This window comes from Euphorbia lathyris, chromosome 9, assembly GCF_963576675.1.
Source record: "Euphorbia lathyris chromosome 9, ddEupLath1.1, whole genome shotgun sequence".
Classification (NCBI taxonomy): Eukaryota; Viridiplantae; Streptophyta; class Magnoliopsida; order Malpighiales; family Euphorbiaceae; genus Euphorbia; species Euphorbia lathyris.
This window is the reverse complement of record NC_088918.1, coordinates 70484225-70503105: the sequence shown is the minus strand read 5'-3', so window position 1 is coordinate 70503105 and position 18881 is coordinate 70484225. Positions and strand designations below refer to the sequence as shown.

Sequence of the window (18881 nt, the reverse complement as noted above, 5' to 3'; positions counted from 1 at the left end):
AAAACAAAAACCGGTTGGACGGGCTAGTTAAGAGACTCAAAGTCGAAAACGGTTTTCTGATCCCGATTGAACCAGGTTCAACCAGGTCGAACCAACTAGTCTGGTGAGGTTTTCAAAACAATGCTAATTACAACCATAACTAAATTTCTAATTTACCACTGGAACAGATTCATATTAATACATGACTCTTATTTCTCAATGCAATAACAAAACAAAAACTTATGACCATTTCCACACATTTAATTATAGTTGTGTTATTTTTAGCAATCAATCTCAGCCATTCTAAAATGGGATTATTGTTAACCAATCAAAACAAAATCATAATGCAATTATTGTATTGATTTGAAACTAAATAAAAGCTTATTTCATTAAATATGCAAAACTCCACTAGAAACCAAACCACTCAGTCTTTATAAACTGTCCCATGGATGGCACTAATATTGACATAAAGCATGCTATTAGACCATGAAGATTACACTGCCAGATTCGGTAATTCGAGTAAAATCGAACCCGAACCCCTTCGCAATCCTATGACATGCTGCAAACTAATCAAGAAGAAGTAAGAATAATACTAAACCAAAGCGAATGCATCTGTGTATGTGAATCACATACATTTGAGCTCATAATGGTGTGTAACTTCATATTTTTCGACAAGACGCATCTCGAGTTTAAAACAGAGAATGCTTCAAATCTAGTCACTGCCGAGGTTTTAGCATTATGAGACATACAAGGCAATCATTTCACTAGATTTTCTGAACATCAATACTTAATCTTTACTTATCCCCAAAAGACACAGAATTATTGAAAATATGCAACTAGTTAAGCCAACAATAATTGGGCATATAAAAGAGCATTGAAGAGAAACTCTTACGGCTTTTCTCTACATCCAACCCAACTTCAGTTGCAGCAATATAAGTTCTTGATATCATAGACAACGGGTTCATATGTTTTTTTCCTAAAAATATTGTAATAGAGATTATTAAACATGAATAATAAAACAGAACTGAGCTATATATCTCTATATGATTACATCTAGAGGCAAATAGCAGAAAACCCAAGAAATAGGCCAAATAGAGTCGAAGAGGATCCAACTAGGGCTGTCAATTTCTGACACGACTCGCTTAACACAACCCATTAGACATAATTTTTTTTTTTCACATAACACAATTATGACACGACAACACTTTTTGACACCCCTAGATCCGATTATACATAACTCAAGCGCTGCCCTACATGTCTAGATTTTAATTTAAATGCTTTTGTTTGTACTCTGAGTTGTCTTCCTTGAAAAGAACTTCTTCATAAAAGATGCATAAAAGGTAATCACACTCAAGAAAGGAAACTACAATATTCATACACTTTAAGTATATAATTAATTGTTTAGCTAAAATCATTGACAAATTACAACTCATTCTCTTTAAATTCTCTTATCATTAATGCAATTAATTAACTCAAGGATTTCCAAAGAAGACTACCTATGTTGCACAGAAACTCTTCCTCATTAGAGTTTCCTAGCTAAATTTTCTTAGAAACAACGTTTCCCGGTGTCCGTTTCCTTTTCTGTTTCCGTGCAACATAGAAGACTACGCTATCAAACAGAACAGATATAGCAATTTCATTACCAAAGAACATAAAAGCATATTGTTCATCAAGACCAACAAACTGAGCAGAAATGATCATTTGAAAACATTAACTACATCAATCACATAATGATATTAATATGACGGAAAATTAGATCGATATCTGAAAAGGTAATTTGATATATACTGCACCAATTAACTTAGGCACTTCAGAGAACACAACACCTAAAACTCAGTAAATAGAAGTTACAATCAAAATTAAGTACTTCTACAAATTTTTATTCGAAAAGCCGAAATTCAGCAACAAAGATTTAACATAATTGTATCAAAGATTACATACATAGAGACTTACAAGGGATGGCATTTGTTTATCTACTTGATTGAGCCCCTTCAGATATCCTCCATCTGGATGTTGCTCTTTAAAGGCACATATTCTCCCAAATAGCCACCAAGATGTTCGTGTAAAGCACTCTTATCAATTCCCTGATGATGATAACTCTTGGCAAGATAGTAAAAAACACTCTGAACCAACAAACCAACCAGATTTACAATTACCAATACCCCAACCAAAAATCCACCAACAACAATCCTTGAAAAAACACCATATCTATCTCCTCCATGAACAACAACAGATGCAAATGTTCCTGCAATTACCCCACAAACCCCCAAATACCCAAAAACAAGCACTAAAGCCATACGAGCTCTTCCCTTGAGCAATTCATAGCTTTTCTTCATTGCTGCAAGCCCATAAATGGGTTCAAGCACAGAAACCACACTAGCCAAATGCCATAGAGCAGTTATATAGACATGAACAACCAAAAACAGCAGCAAAATAACCATCAAGGAGAACAGAGCTAATAGAGAATCATTGATATCAATCGCAATAACCAAAACAACAAGGAATACAACAAATATAGTATTATAGAGCGCCATCATCAAAGTAACCCATAAAAATGTGATAAACAATCGCTTGAAAACCTTGGGGATAGCAGAAATTGTAGAGGAGAAAGATACAGGTTTGCCCGTGTAAATAGATGCCACCGTGAAAACAACAGCAGCAGTTGAGAGAAGAGAGAAGGCGAAAAGGAAGATTAAATAACAAAATTGGAAGATCAAGAGGAGAGTCCATTCATGGCGAGTTTGAGAATCATCAGCTGAGGGATGATTTTCAAGTTGAGATAAAATTGGGTGAGTGAAGAGAGAATGGGCTAAGATGGCAAAGGAAAGAGGGAAAATTAGGGTTAGGGTTATGAGATAGAAAGTTTTTGGAGAACGTCTGGGAATGGCGGTGGATTCCCTCAAAAGGTCAGGTATGGTTAAGAATTGGACCTCTTCTTGGGCTAGATCCATGGCGTCTGGGTATTACAGATGAAAATGTCGACAGAAATCGGCAGCGGAAGAAAAAGGACGGTGCTTTTCTTTTTTTAATCTGAATCTAGATAGAGAATAGAGAGAGAGGAAGGATACAGGAAGGTGATGAAAGAGACAAAGAACCAACGAAGAAGAAGAAAAGATGTAAAGAGGATTAGATATATGAATTTGGGCTTTTTTTATTTATTGTTCATAATTTCGTGTATATATATTATTTTATATAAAAGGAAAAAAAAATGTCTTTCTTTTTTTAATTATTTCCCCATGTATTTTTTTTAATGCTATATACTGAAAATATAGTTCTTTAAATATCTTTCTATTCCTAACTTAAAAGTATATTGTTTCAAAAAAAAAATTTAAAAGTATATAATATTGTATTTATTTTTAATTTTTATTTTCAACTATATATTATAATAAATAAAAAATATGAAAAAACAAAAAAAATATAAAAATAAATGAAAAATGAAAATGAAAAAATAAATAAATTAGTTAAAACAGTAAAAATACAAAAACAAAGTGAAAACAGTAAAAATACGTTTTTGGCGGTTTTCCCATTTTGAGGGTCCATTTGTTTCAATTGTTCATGTTTGCTGTTTGCTGCTGCTGTTTGCTGTTGCTGATAGACAGTAGATATTAGTTTTTCTTTCTGCAAAAAACAACTGTTTCGGAATTTTACCAAACACTTTCTATCTCCTATTTAGTATTAAAAGGCAAAAAACAACTTCAAAAAATGGAAACAAATGGACAGTTAATTTACATGTTTGTTTTTTGATTTTTCACTATTTTTTTTTTCAAATTTTTCCTTTTTCGGTTTTCATTTTATTCCAAAGGCAATGGTTAATTCTTCTAAACCTTTTATTTACCAACCCTTTAAAACTCTTATCCAATCAAACCAATAATCTTTCGCATGTTAGCTCTAAATATTATATTCTACGAAAGATAAACAAAATTTTAGCAAATAAGACTCGTTTTGAGTTTTTCTATTTGAACCTTAGTTCCCATTGTTTGAAACTACTTTTTGTCTTTTAAGTTTAAATAAAAGATAAAAAGTGTTTGGTAAAATTTCGAAACAATGATTTTAATAGAAAAACCAACTAATGTCTATTATATATCAGCAAACAACTAACAACAATAATAAACATAAAAACGAAACAAATGAACTAAACAGACCATTCGAGTGAAGAAATTTTTAAATCAGATTGTTGTTAGTTTTCTACACTTGGTATTGTTGACTTTTTATTTTTTATTTTTCAGATTTTACTTATGATTGTTTATTCTAATCTATATATAATATAAAACAGTAACGATGGACCTGAGGTGTCACTTCCTCCTTTTTTTACTGATAAAAAATAAAATAAAATATATAATATATTAATTTTAATTATATTATTATATTTATCTATAAAAAAGATTATTTAAAGTAAATGTGAAAATAAAATAATAATATTTAATTTATATAGCATATTTATATCATTAATTGTAATTATTATATTATATTTTTGAATTTTAAGATGAATCCGTGCATCGCACGGGCCAAAAACTAGTATAATCTAAAGGAGGAAAGATAGATAGAATTCTAAATAAAAACATATAAAAGCTACGGTAAATTTGTAATATTTAGGAGGTGTTTGGTTACCTACTTTTCAATTCATGCTTGTATTTTTACTTTAAAAAACAGACTTTTAAATGTTTGGTTAGACATCTTATGTTTGTTTTTTTTATAGCTGAAAATTAACTTTTTACAATAGTAGAGATTCTCTGTTTTTTTGGAAAAATCAGCAAACAGTAAATAACAGGTACTTAAACAGACCCTTAATTGAAATGTTTTAAAAAAATTTAAAATACGGTAAAAAGTTTTAATATGATTAAAATAATGAAAACGCGTGGAATAAACACGTTTTTTTTTTTAGAATTTTTTTTCTATTATTTTGAGAATGTTAGTTTTAGTTATGCATCGAGTTTTATATGTAGTGTTGGTAGAAAAAACAAGTATCATTCTGTATATTCTGTATTTTAAGAATACAACAACAACAACAACAACAAAGCCTTAGTCCCGAAATGATTCGGGGTCGGCTAACATGAACCATCATATAAAACCGTGAAATCAAGTCGTGTCAGCAACACAAATTCGCTCCCTCCACTCCGTCCTATCCACTACCATATTTTTCTCAATTCCCAGTAAACTCATATCACTCTCGATCACCCTCCTCCAAGTTTGCTTAGGTCTTCCCCTACCCCTCACCACTACATCCATTTGCCACTCTTCGGTTCTCCTAATCGGCGCATCAAGCGCTCTACGTCTCACATGGCCAAACCACCTTAGTCGGTTTTCTCTCATTTTATTCTCAATAGATGTGACCCCTACTTTTGTCCTAATTATTTCATTACTCACCCGATCCTTTCTCGTATGACCACACATCCATCTCAACATACGCATCTCCGCCACCGACATCTTATGGATGTGGCAGTGTTTCACTGTCCAACACTCCGTACCATATAACAATGCTGGTCTAATTGTCGTCCGGTAGAATTTCCCCTTCAATCTATTAGGCATGCTAGGGTCACAAAGGAAACTCGTAGCACTCTTCCACTTCGACCAACCAACTTTAATCCTATGAGTAACATCTCCATCTACTTCTCCATCCGTTTGGATAATAGATCCTAAATACCGGAAGCAATCCGAGGCCTGAACAACTCTCCCATCTAGGGTGATTGTCCCTGCCTCCCTACTCCTATGGTCACTAAACTTACACTCCAAATATTCTGTCTTACTTCGGCTCAACTTAAAGCCTCTAGATTCTAGAGTTTGTCTCCATAGTTCCAACTTCCTCTCCACTCCTTCTTTCGTCTCATCAACCAACACAATATCATCTGCAAACAGCATGCACCATGGTATACCATCTTGAAGTGAACTTGTTAGTTCATCCATAACGATGGTAAAAAGAAATGAGCTTAGTGCGGAACTTTGATGCACTCCAATCGTAATAGGAAACTCTTCAGTCTTCCCAACACTAGTACGTACACTTGTGCATGCTCCCTCATACATGTCCTTTAAGAATATATATTTAAAATTTTTATTTTGTTGATATTTTGGTAAATATTCTATTTTATAATAATTATTTTTTTGAGAAAATTATTATAATAATTTATTTTTAGCATAAATTTGTTATAATTAGATCCCAATAACTTCTATGGTAATTCTTCTTTCAAGGGAAGTAATTTAATCAAAACTAAGTTATAATTCAACTTAAAAAAACTAAGTTATAATTAATATTTTAATAATATTTGCCTTTTCATAAAAAAAATAAATTAATATTTTAATAATTGCACTTGCTTCAATCAATTACCAAAACTTGGAATCTTTTCCCAACAACTCAAAATAAGACAAAATTATGACGTATACTATCAGAATCGGACATCAAACCGGATTTATAACTGGATCATGGGTCATTTGGTCGGATTAATCGGACCGGATGAGATAATAAATAAATAAATAATATTTATACATATAATTAATTTAAAACCTATTTCTATTTAGTAGAATGACACCTAATGAATATGAGTAATATAGTAACTTTTACACAGAATACCATATTTCATATTAATTTTACAATTAAAGTTAATGAAATTTTGAATTTTATCGTAAATCTAAAGTTTATTCCAGATTTGTCATATTCATGGTGACATAATCTGTTTTGTACAATTTAATTTTTCCATACACAAGTTATTAGGCTTTTAAAATTATTTGGGCCACTAAATTTAACCTAGCCCATGAACTTTTTTAAGTTTAACTCCAAAAACCTACTTCCATTTCCACTCTTCATCTTCTTCCACGAACCTATTCCACTGCCTCTTTCTTTCTGTTTTTGTACCGTCCCTCTCTTTCTCTCTCTACTATTTCAAATATTATTATTAAGGTAAAGCTTGATGATTCAGATGTTCTTCTATATTATATGTTATGATCCTTTCAGTATATTTCAGATATTATTGTTTAGGAAGCCAGCATCACTCTAAATCTTTCTGTTTTTTTAATCATTCAGGCCATTTTCTTACTGAACCGGAGTTGTACCGGTTCCCGGTTCGATCTCCGATCGCCGGTTCAACTCCGGTTCACACCGGGTTTTTCAACATCGCTTGAACGAGTCAAGCTCGGACCGGATTACTTACCGGTTCTCGGTCCGACCAGTCCGACCGGCCGGTCCGATCCGAGCTCGATAACATTGCATATACATATAAGATAAATGCTTTTTAATTTTTTTTTAATAAAGTGAAACATTTCAGTCCGAAAAATAAAACAGCTCAATACACCATTTGCCCTTTAAATTTGTTGTTGAAAAAGTTTGATTATCCATTTAACTTACAAAGTATCTAAATAATTTCATGACTTGTATAAAATATTGCCTAATACACAAATAACCTCTTAACTTGTTTAAATGTTGTAACTACCTCTTCCAACTTTCAATTATAATAACTTATCCCTTAAACTTGTCAAATTATAAAACATAACTCCAAATTGAGAATTTTTTTTACCCCGTACTTGAAGCAACCGTAAAAATGTTTTCCCAGATTCGTATCACGCCAGAGATCTGATTATCACAATCTACGAGCGTTGCAGCTTTTGTATTTCACGTGTTTCTTCAATTGCAGTCCATGTCAGTAATTTGGGGTTATGTTTTACAATTGGACAAGTTTGAGAAGTAAGTTGTTACAATTGAAAGTTCAAGGGAGTAACATTTGGACAAGTTCAGGAAGTTATTTGTGTATTAGACATAAAATATTCAATTAGCATCCTAAACTTAGAAAAAATATAATTAATTAATTAATCACCCAAGAAAAAGTAAACTGCATTGTAAGATTTATTGCACAAACCTTAAAAATTATAGTAAGTTTTTAGTTGTTCAACTGACAAACTTGTATTATCTAATATTAGAACCTCATATATTGATTTTGATCGTTTTACAATTTTTTTAAAAAGCGTATAATATATCTTTCGTATTTATTTTTTTTATTTTTTTTGCAACTAGACTAACTAGATATTTTATATAAGTTAAGAGCACTATCAAAATAATAATTAAGCTTTTTGGAAAAATTTAATGGGCAAATGATATATTAAGGAAAAAAAGATGAAATATATGTCCAGTACTATTTTACTATGCTAAGTTACGTGTTGATTTTTTTTTCCTGGTCAAACTAACAACTAATCCTATCATAAAATGTTTGATAAATTCTTAGGTAATAATTTGACCGAATTAAAAATAATAAATTAAATGCCAAATTACTTCTAATAAGCAAATTTTTTGGTAAATAATTTATCTACACTGTTTAATTTCTTATTTTGACAAATCTCTATAATTAAATAAGAGGCTTAATACATCATTTACCCCTGAACTTGTACAGCTTAATTGGCCCCTCTGAACTTTTAAAATGTCTCGATAGCCCTTTGAACTTGCATAAAATCTATAATAACATTCTAAAATGCGTAGAATACATCTTCCGCATTTAACTTACTTTTTTGCAACCGAGTGATCAATTGATTGCATTTTACGCAAGTTCAGAAGCCTAACTGAACATTTTATGCAAGTTCAAGGGACTATCTGGACACTTTGAAAGTTCTGGAGAACCAATCAAACTTTTTGAACAAATTCACGGGTAAATGATGTATTAAGCCTAAATAAGAAGATCATTTTATATCGCCCTGTATGTTTAGTTAAAAACTTGAAAATATCACAGACATCGATTTTCTTTTCTTTTTTTTTTTTCCTTTTACTAAAATAGTAACAAACGTAAATTGAGAGAAACACATGAAATCTTTGGTAAGTTCCTCCATTCCATAGTAGTAAGAGATGCATCTTAGCATCTATATAGACATGCATATACTGCTACGAATTCAGTTGAACCCAGCAACTCATTGCTTTTTCATACTTCCATTAAAACTGTAAATCTAAGATTTCAAAATATAATAACTGTATCTGTACATAGATTAGCATAGACAAGCTTCAATGTCATTATGAGAATTCTAAACTAATGCTAATGCAATTTCTACCCTAACAACCAAATCAACCCCAATTTCATTTTTTCCACTTCTCAATTTCTTTTGAAGTCACTTGAACAAGCTTCTTCGTGTTGACTACTAGCTCATCAACAAGCGCACTGATCTCGTGTCTAACAACAAAGCAAAAGAAACACAAAGACAAGTAGGGGGTTAAAACGGGTTATAATAGTGTTATATAAAATTGATAATCATGTCAAATGAGTAATCTCGGTAGATCGTATGTTATGTTAGAAATTGACAGCCCAAGACGACCATATTGATGGAATTAGTTGTCATCCATTACCATGAGGGAGTTATATTAAAACACCAAAATTGGCCCCCTGTACTTGTAAAGCCTTAATTTTGGCCCTTTCACTTTAATTTGGTGATCTTTTATTCCTACTTTTGTTTTACTTAATGGCTCCGTAACGCATCTCTCACGGACTGTTAAATCGTGATTAGGAAGTCATGAGCTGCTGCAATGCACAATTATTCACCGAATCCACTTCTTCCTCATGACTTTCTAATCGAATAACAGGGCGTGAAAGAACTGCGTTATGAAGCCATTAAGTACCTAAGAGGAGTAAATATCAACAAATCAAAATACATAGGCCAACGTCAACATTTTGGTAAGTACACAGGCACACTTTGATGTTTTATCATTCTAAACTTTATACTATCACCTTGTGTTAAAACGACTTGGGAAAATACAATATCCAGCATGTCTTTTCAACATTAGCTATTTCAAAAAGTATCACTGCATTCATTAATTAAATATTATCCATTCAATGATTCAACATTTGTTTATAAATCCCTACCCAACCTTGGTACTTTTTACAGTCAACAGAAGAGTTTAAACAATTGTATTTTTTAAGAATCCCTATCCACCATTATTAATTTAATGCCCCATTTCCTATTTATATAATCAGTTTAAGAACTATGAGCAAAAGAATGTTCTCAAAGTCCGACCTGCCACCAATGCCAACGTCAACTCTAGAAATTGAAGAAACTCAAACTTCAAGTAAATGTAAACTCTTTATAATCACCATGTCATCAACATAGAAAACATAATATTATCATCCAACAATAACATTAATGGGGATTTGAAGTAGCAGAGTTATGTTACAGATTTCTTATAGCTATATGTTGAACTCTAGAAAACTGAGTAAAATGCAAACTACAAAACACTAGGGACCAAAGAGTAGATTATAGCCAACCTCAGGGTTTCTAGAAATCATCCCAACTTCTAAATATCTTTTCTAGAGGTGAGTATGCTGACTTCTAACTAAACTGAAACTGTGCAATCTTTTCGCCTTACTTTCTGTAAAACTATTGTAGTACAAGCACTGATGTAAATCGTGCATTTTTAACATTTCAAAATAGATTTTATTGGTGGCATGTTATTAGATTATTTTCATAATTCAAATCATAAATCTAAAAGCTCACATTAGCTTTTCGAGTAAACAACTTGAAAGGCAAAAGCAAAACGTTTATTGGTCCAATCTTGAACAGATTACTGTTTGTAAATAATGTTCTAATTTTTCTATCTTCAAGTTTCCTTTTGATTATTGGTGATCTATGGCAATAGAAAACTTAGTGTAGAATTTCTCAACAACACACACTCTTATAGTATACAGTTTGGTGTATCACAAAGTTTTACAATTACATGTATATGCGCACTTTGTTTCTTGTCCATAAATTCTTATAATACCCCAGTAAGGACTATGAATGTCATCATTGATTTTTGCTTTTCTTAGCACATATAGCCTAAATACTCCATACCAGTTTGGTTCAGCTGTTGTTGTTTATTGTTTGTTCCAAAAAAGTTATCAACAACTGTTTATCAATCTAACCAAACACTCCTATATCCTAAAACAACAAAAAGAAGCTACAAAAAAAGAGAACCAAAGGGCACTCTGTTGTGCTGCCTTAAAATGGTGGAAAGATCCTATTAACTCCTAATATCGATAGCCTTCTACATATACATTTTAAGACTTCATTTTCATTGTTCAGTTCAGTTCAGATCACAACATATCTGCACGCAATTCCTAAGTTTTAGACAATGTAGTTTGAGCACCATCTTGGACTGATTTGAGCCTAAAATGACAATTTTCTAGGCTAAAACTGAGCTAAATTAATCACTGTATACAAAATGAGGAGGGAAATTGAACACAAAATCAGTATAAATAAACTCACCGAGTAGGGACGTTTCTGGGAGAATTGAACGAGTTCCCGATACTAGAGTATCGACGATTCTGATCATGAGCTATGCCCTTACCCACTCCATATCCAAATCCATAGCCAATTCCACAACCAGCACCGAATCCAAATCCCAATTGCATACCAGGAATCCCAGGACCTATGCCAAATCCTGATCGATTAACATTTACAATTGGTTAGAAAAATCCTCATAAGGGTTAAGATAAAACCACAAATCAGGAAGAAGCAAATTTTACCGCCAACAAGGCCGACGCCGAAGCCAACACCGCAACCGGCGCCAAGGCCGAAAGCAGGGCCGACCTTCCCAAAGTCCTTGAATTTCACCTCCGGAAGCTTCCATAGCAACCCCTTCTCTTCATCATCGTCGCTTCTGCCGTAGCCGTTCATGTCTCTCCCTGCGTGGGCTACTTTGAATTCGCTTCAAATGAAAAAGAAATTATTTCTACGGAATTACCGGAAAACGGCCTAATATACTTCAAAATAATACAAATATCCAAAAACATTTCAAAATAATAGGGAAAATTACACCGAAATTCATCTTTTAAAAGCTATAAACAACTATATTAAGTCATAGTTTTAAATTATATCAAACTAGTAAAATCTCTATTTTTTTAGTAGAAATAGAAAAGTAAAAACAAACAAAGAAAACTAACTCGAGATCAGTCTAGGAAGGCTAACCCCAATCCTATCATCTAAAAGAAGAGAAGAAAGAAAGATGGGAGGATCAGAAACGGTAGAAACACCTAACATCCCCTCATGCCCAGCAACCGCCAAACGATCCGCAACCCGGTTCTGTTCCTGTAAATGTGGCTGAACTTTAAGAACTCAAAGGAAGGGCGAAGTCTTAGAATAGCTTTGATAAGATTTTGGCTGTTAAGACAAATAGCCTGGTTATCAGAAATCCTGTTGATTGCCTCTATGTTATCAGATTCCACAGATAACCTTTTAACACCCAGATTAATGGCGAGCTTGATACCCGAGAAAATACCCACAGTTCCGCTGAAAAGGAAGAACCCATTCCCAGGTTCTGGGTAAACCCAGACAGCCAGGCGCCACCCGCATCACGAAGAACTCCTCCGGCAGCACTCTTACCATTGTTAAGGCAGGAGCCATCCGTATTCAGCTTCACCACCCCTTCTCTTGGCTTGCTCCAACCGACGAGGTGGACCTCTCTTCTCTGGGTAGACCTGGTAAGGGGATCCCCTTTGAAGCTCTCAGTAATAATAGAGAGTTTTTTCGAGAAGAAATCACGTAAGTCAGGAATAAAGACAGTTTTATCAGAAAAAATCTCCTCATTCCTCCACTTCCAGATTTGGTGACAGATGATAGCAAAGAAAATGACACCATGCTCCATGTTAACCAATAAATTTCCATTAGCACCATTAGAGAACCAGTCATATTCAAAGTGAGCCATGAAGGAAGTAAGAATGTGGTGAGGAAGAACTTTCTTCCACACCTCTTTACTTTTAGGGCAATCTCTCAGAGCATGGCACAAAGTTTCAACATGGCCTCTGCATTTACTGCAAGCTCCTAAATCCGCCAAGTGCCGTTTGTGCCTTTTCGAATTAGTAAGCAACCTGTTCTTGACTCCTAGCCAAAGGAAACTCCTAATACGGTAAGGGATTTTAAGAGCCCAAATAGACTTCCAAGTATCTGAGAGGGGATCGGCCCTGTTAGGGGTAAAAGCTTCAAAGGCTGACTTGCAAGAATAAACGCCATTGTTAGTCATGGCCCAGCAATGCCTATCCTTGTCTTCCTCAATATTACTAATCTTAACTCCTCTAATTCTAAAAAGAGTCTCCAGGTTAAAGAAGGTATCAAATTTTGACCAGATCCAGTCTCCTTCAGAGTCCACCACATTGGCAATTCTCCAATTACAGATGTTACTAGGCGGGGGGGGGGGGGGGGGGGGGGGGGAGCTACACACCTCTATAAGAGGTTTGTCACCAATCCAAGTATCATACCAGAAACTGATGGACTTACCATTACCCAACTCCAGGCCAATCCCAGTGCAGAACTCTGCAAAAACGGTGCTAAGCCTTTTCCAGAGGAAGGAACAACTGACAACTCTCTCTTTAGGGCCACCAAAGATTTTGTCTTTCCGATACTTACCACAGAGAAGACGAACCCAAAGAGAGGATGGACATTGCCACATTCTCCAGAGAAGTTTCATTAAAAGGACTTTATTATTGTCCTTAGCTTGTCTAATACCAAGACCCCCCATGCTTTTCGGCTGGCAAACCTCCTTCCAAGGGACCAAGTGAATCTTTTTCCCTTCTCCAGACTCTCCCCAAAGGAAACGCCGGTTAATTTTGTCAAGCTCGTTGAGGATCGGCTCAGGCAGTCTACAGGCTTGCATGATATGATTAGGAGCCGCGCAATTGACATACTGGATTAAAGTAAGACGACCTGCTAAGGAAAGAGAATTAGCTTTCCAACTAGTACACAATCCGCTGGTTTTGTCCAAAGTTTCTTTAAAAGAGGCTTTGGAGACTCTGTCGCTATGGAGAGGGATCCCAAGATACTTCCCCAAAGAGTGAGTAAGGGGAATGCCAGAAAGATCACTCAGCCTTCTACACATGCCTTTGTCCATATTCTTAGAACAAAGCATCCGAGACTTTTGGACATTAATCTTTTGGCCAGAAGCAGCACAGAAACAATTAAGAATATCCATCACCACACTAATTTGCTCCTCATTCCCTTCCACGAAGAGCATCACATCATCAGCGAAGAATAAATGGGTAATAGGAGGGCAATATTTGTTTATGGACACAGGATGAAGAAACCCCTTGCTCACAGCCTCTTGGATCATGTGAGACAATCTTTCCATAGCAATAACAAAAAGGAAGGGGCTCATAGGATCTCCTTGACGGATTCCCCTGGAGGGAGAGAACTCATCAGACATATCTCCATTGATCATGACCTGGAAAACATGAGAGGAAATGCAATCCTCAATCAAATTCCTCCAGCTCTCCGGAATACCAGCTTTCTTCAAACTCTCCAAAAGAAACCTCCAGTTTAAACGATCATAAGCTTTCTTCAGATCAAGTTTGAGAGCCACAATCCCTTTCCTACCTTTCTTCAATTTCATGGAATGGACCATCTCTTGGGCAATAACTACATTGTCTATAATTTGTCTGCCAGGAACAAAACTCCCTTGATTCTGGCTTATAATCTCCGGAAGGATCCTCCGGATTCTATTAGCCACAATCTTAGTGATGGCTTTATATAAAACATTGCAAAGACTAATCGGCCTCATCTGAAGAAAGGAAGAAGGTTTATCAACTTTTGGAATCAGAACCAGGAGGGTTTTATTAACCAGCCTAATATTATTGGAACCACCAAAAACACCTAGAACAAAACTGTAAATGCCCTCCTTCACAGTATCCCAGTGTTTATGGTAGAAACTAGCAGGAATACCATCGATCCCTGGAGCCTTAGTAGCTCCAATACTGGAGAAGGCAAGATCAATTTCTTTTTGGTCAATAGGATGGAAGGCTTCCTTAATAACATCCTCCCCCAACCTAGGAAAGGAAATCCCAGAATGGGCACTATTCAGGTCCACCTCTTCCTCTTTAAAAAGGTTCTTATAGAAATCAAGGGCAAGGCGGCGAATAACTTCATCCTCAAAGGCCCAATCACCATTGGAATCTTTGATAGCATCGATCCTATTCCTCTGCCTCCTAATAATCGTTGAAAGGTGGAAAAACCTGGTATTCTGATCCCCGTCCTTAATCCAAGCCTTCCTAGACTTCTGGAACCAAAGAAGTTCTTCCTGTCTAAGCACAGCTTCCAACTCATTTTGGAGAGATCTAAGCTGACAATTCAGACTATGATCGAATCGGATCTCCAAACAACGTTGAATGCCTTCCATCCTTCTTAAAAGTTTATTCTTCCTTCTGATAATGTGGCCAAAGATGTTTTTATTCCATCCCACCACATTCCTCTTGAACCCCTCAGCGGCAAGGAGAGCATTAGAATGAGGCTGCCAATTATCTTTGACAAAATTTTTAAACTCAGGATGGGACTCCCAAGCTACTAGGTACCTAAAGGGTCTATTGCCTTTAATCCGATGACATTTAACCAGATTGACGAGGATAGGACAATGATCAGAATGGCGGAAAGGGAGATTCATAACGTTTACTTCGGGGAATCTATAGATAGCAGCTACATTCGCATAGACTTTATCCAACCGAACAAACACACTATTCCTTTTCCAAGTGAACTTATGACCAGCGGCTCCCAAATCCGAAAGACCGCATAAATCCATATTATGCTTATGATTGAGGCATCGGTTCACATAATGATTACCCCCCCCCCCTTTCTGATCACTCATAAGGGCAATATTATTAAAGTCCCCAGCCACCAACCAAGCACTAACCATAGAGGTACTAATAGAATGCAGGATCTCCCACAGTCTGTTGCGGTTAGCCAATACGGGATCGGCGTAAACAAAGGTGAGAAAGAAGGGTGTATTACCAGGGTAACAAACCTTGCTATGAATAAACTGTTTATCCATACTAATAATATCAATATTAACCTGACCTGACTTCCAGAAAAGCCAAATCCCCCCTGCCCGACCAGTAGCCTCAGATCTGACACAACTCCAATTCTTAAACTTTTTAACCACCTCATCTGCTTTGCAACCACTAATCTTGGTTTCAAGCAAGACAAAACAAGAAGGATTAAATTGTTTAATTAGATCTTTAACATGGATGCGGGTCGCCTTGCTAGCCGCACCTCTAACATTCCAAACAAAGAAGTCCATCAGAAAAGAGACTACAGATCACAGGCCCCTACCCTAGACCAGGTATTTATTCGGGGCTCCTGAGAGCCTAGAAGAGGTGCCAGCAGGCCCCCTTTTGTCCCAAGAGTCTAAAGAACTATGGTTCTTTTTAGGGTTAGCTTTAGGCTTCTTCATATTCGACTTATTAACTCCAATAGACTTGCCTATTGGGATACCAACAAGATTTTTCGAATTACTGACCTCATTAGTCTTCACTCTTCCTGTTGAAACAATGATCTGGGATTTTCCCTTGGCCACAGCTTTGGAATCGAAAAGAGGATTAATAGAGTCGCCAAGGATAGTCGCTGGCTCGATAGACTCAAGGCCAAGCATACTTAACTCCCTATGCTCATTAGTTGATGCCAGGTTCTGTCGATCCTCAATAGACAGGACACCAAATCTTGACCCTGATCCGGAAGATGACTCAACACCAGCACCATTCTTGATGTCAGGGGGCTTGACCTTGATCACAGGAGCAATTCGAAGAGAATTCATCCCCTTACTGATGTCAGGAGACTAGTTACGAGCAGAATTTGCTTGTGGCTTCCTTCTGACCGGCCTTTTGGCCAGCATCCAAGGGCCAAAATTATTCCCTTCACCTTGATTCACCTCAGCATTACCTGTGTTAGGCACTACCACCTCCTCAACAATCTTCCTTTTCTTAGGGCAACCATCAAAAGTATGGCCAAACATGCCACACTCATAGCCGATATTGTGGATCCCTTCATATTCGATGTAAAAGACCTTATTCTGAATACAGAATTTAGACAGAAGAGGTTTAGCAAGATCAATATCGATACAAACCCTGGCAAACTTGCCTCTCTCTACCTCTACGGTAGTTTTGTCTACGTGGTGAACTTTCCCAACAAGGCCTCCGATTTTATTAAGGAATCTCTCATTATAGTATTCGATAGGCAAACCTGGGAATCTAACCCAAGTAAGGATCCTCTTCACAGAACAGTCATGAGGGTTAAAATTTGGAACCCATGGCCTTATAGCCAAAACATGATTGGATATGATATAAGGGCCGCCATTAACAACTGCATTAAAGTCCTCTGCGCTTGTGAATTTAATGACATAGTAGTCATTCTCCAGGTCCATAATGGTAACCTTCCCTTTCTTGGTCCATTGTGTCTGGATCCTCTGGCCAAAGTAATTAAAGCTAATCCTTTTTCCCAGAACAGTGACAATTAAGGCTAACTTCCACTTGGATCTTAGAACCCGTTTGTCTTCCGAGGAAAGACGGACCACAGGACACAGCGGGTCCTCTTGATCTTCATCCTCAATATTAGAGTCAGAAAAGAAGTCCTCTGAAACCTCCTCAATAATGTCATCCTCCAACATTGGTTCCTCTTCAACCACCCCCAACACCTTATCTCTCCAGGAAAATTTCCCCAGGCCTTTCCCAGAAATACAGTAATCTGCCGGGTTCGTTCTAAAAGATGACATATTTTGACCTGCAGCCTCCTGGGTCAACACCCCACCCAAAGGTACTGCCTCAGCTTTCCTATCTGCCCTAGAAACCATGGATGAAGCCGAAGACCCAACCAGGGCCGCCTCCATCACTGCCGGCACACCCGCAGCACCGCTGCCTTCTATCTTACTATTACCAGGCCCCATCCCAACAATCTCCCCAGTAGGAGCGGAATCAACCGCAGGAAAGGATTCCTGCGCTTCCGGAACAAGAATCCATGCCGAAGTGGAAGCCTGCACCCCAAAGGTTCCAGAAACCTCCTGCCCGACTCTCACTGAGCCAAGCGCCGTAGCCCACAAACTCCGCTCCCTGCCCCGATCCGTCCCAACCTCTCCTGTGCCCACCAAACTCCCTGTCAGATCCGGCTCATCACCCCCATCCCGAGCCGACCGATTTCTCTCCCTCGATCTCTCCCTCACACGCTCACCACTCCTACGTCTATCACGCGGCGAAATCACCAAGCTCTCTTCCATGTCCGCCGATCTCTTTTCAAGCGGCGAAACCGCCGATCTCCCATCTCCATCCGCCGCTGGCCCATTCAACACCGGATCCGCGTCCAGCACCCTCTCCACCGAACGGCCGCCCAGATCACCCCTCTCCGTCGCCGCCTTAGGCTTAGCCGCCGGTGCCCTAGGTTTCGCCATACCCTTTCCACCTACGCAGGCCGAACGCACCACCCTTCGCCTGCTTACAATGCCCTAAATCCCCAAGATCTCCAGTCAAACGCCCTCGCCAGCCAATCGCGAGAGAAAGAAATCGCGAAAGTTGGACCCTGAGATGGAAATCCCTAGATCGCCAGGCAATCAACTATTCTCAGATTAATTTAGCGTCAAACCAATTGAATGTAAAATCTGTATTTTTAATATATCTTAAAAATTAAAATTTATAAAGATATTTTATAGGGTTTATAATTTATGAATTAGAGTCTAGATTTTTTAAATTAGAATGTAAAATTATAATATATAGAGAATAATGATATATTAAAAATTAAGTTTGACGATATGATTTAGTTGTAATTTTGTACTTAATTATGATATTCATGTATTTGATCCATTTTAATACTTAATGTACTTACCAGAAAATGTAAAATTTGCTCCCTTAACTTATATAATGTTGCATTATCCCTCTAAACAGGTTTAAAATGGTTAATAGCTCAGTTTACACAAATTCAAGGAAGTTTAGAAGAATAACAACACATTCTGGAACCGAATAGAAAGACGCTTAGGGTGCGTTTGGTATGCTGTAATGCAATGTAATGTAATCAAGATTGTAATGTAATCAATGTTGTAATGTAATGGAATGGAATAACCATTACATTACCATGTTTGGTTAGTAAAATTTTACAATTGATGTAATGTAATTACCATTACATTATCATTAGGGGTGTGCATCGGTGCAAAACCGAACCGAGCCGAAAAA

At 36.6% G+C, this 18881-nt stretch overlaps 2 protein-coding genes across 2 annotated transcripts; both read right to left on the bottom strand.

Annotated features, from left to right (window-relative positions):
• Positions 1–613: 613 nt before the first annotated feature.
• LOC136206111 (uncharacterized) lies at positions 614–3113 on the bottom strand. The gene is made up of 2 exons (XM_065997037.1): positions 1933–3113; positions 614–955 (listed from the first exon to the last, which is right to left on the bottom strand). Exon 1 carries the CDS (start codon positions 2928–2930, stop codon positions 1971–1973), a length of 960 nt encoding a protein of 319 aa, XP_065853109.1. The 5' UTR covers positions 2931–3113; the 3' UTR covers positions 614–955; positions 1933–1970.
• A 5724-nt stretch (positions 3114–8837) lies between these two features.
• Positions 8838–11646, bottom strand: LOC136205174 (uncharacterized). The gene is made up of 3 exons (XM_065995667.1): positions 11439–11646; positions 11179–11353; positions 8838–9113 (listed from the first exon to the last, which is right to left on the bottom strand). The coding sequence occupies exons 1-3, from the start codon at positions 11587–11589 to the stop codon at positions 9020–9022; spliced, it is 420 nt and encodes a 139-aa protein (XP_065851739.1). The 5' UTR covers positions 11590–11646; the 3' UTR covers positions 8838–9019.
• Positions 11647–18881: the final 7235 nt, after the last annotated feature.

Bases quoted from the DNA above. Each gene is read 5' to 3' on its own strand.
- LOC136206111 (XM_065997037.1), bottom strand. From the start codon at position 2,930: ATGGATCTAGCCCAAGAAGAGGTCCAATTCTTAACCATACCTGACCTT.
- LOC136205174 (XM_065995667.1), bottom strand. From the start codon at position 11,589: ATGAACGGCTACGGCAGAAGCGACGATGATGAAGAGAAGGGGTTGCTA. The intron at 11,354-11,438 runs GTAAAATTTGCT...TTAATCGATCAG, and splicing joins CGGCGTCGGCCTTGTTGGCG to GATTTGGCATAGGTCCTGGG. The intron at 9,114-11,178 runs GTGAGTTTATTT...CTTTGTTGTTAG, and splicing joins CCCAGAAACGTCCCTACTCG to ACACGAGATCAGTGCGCTTG.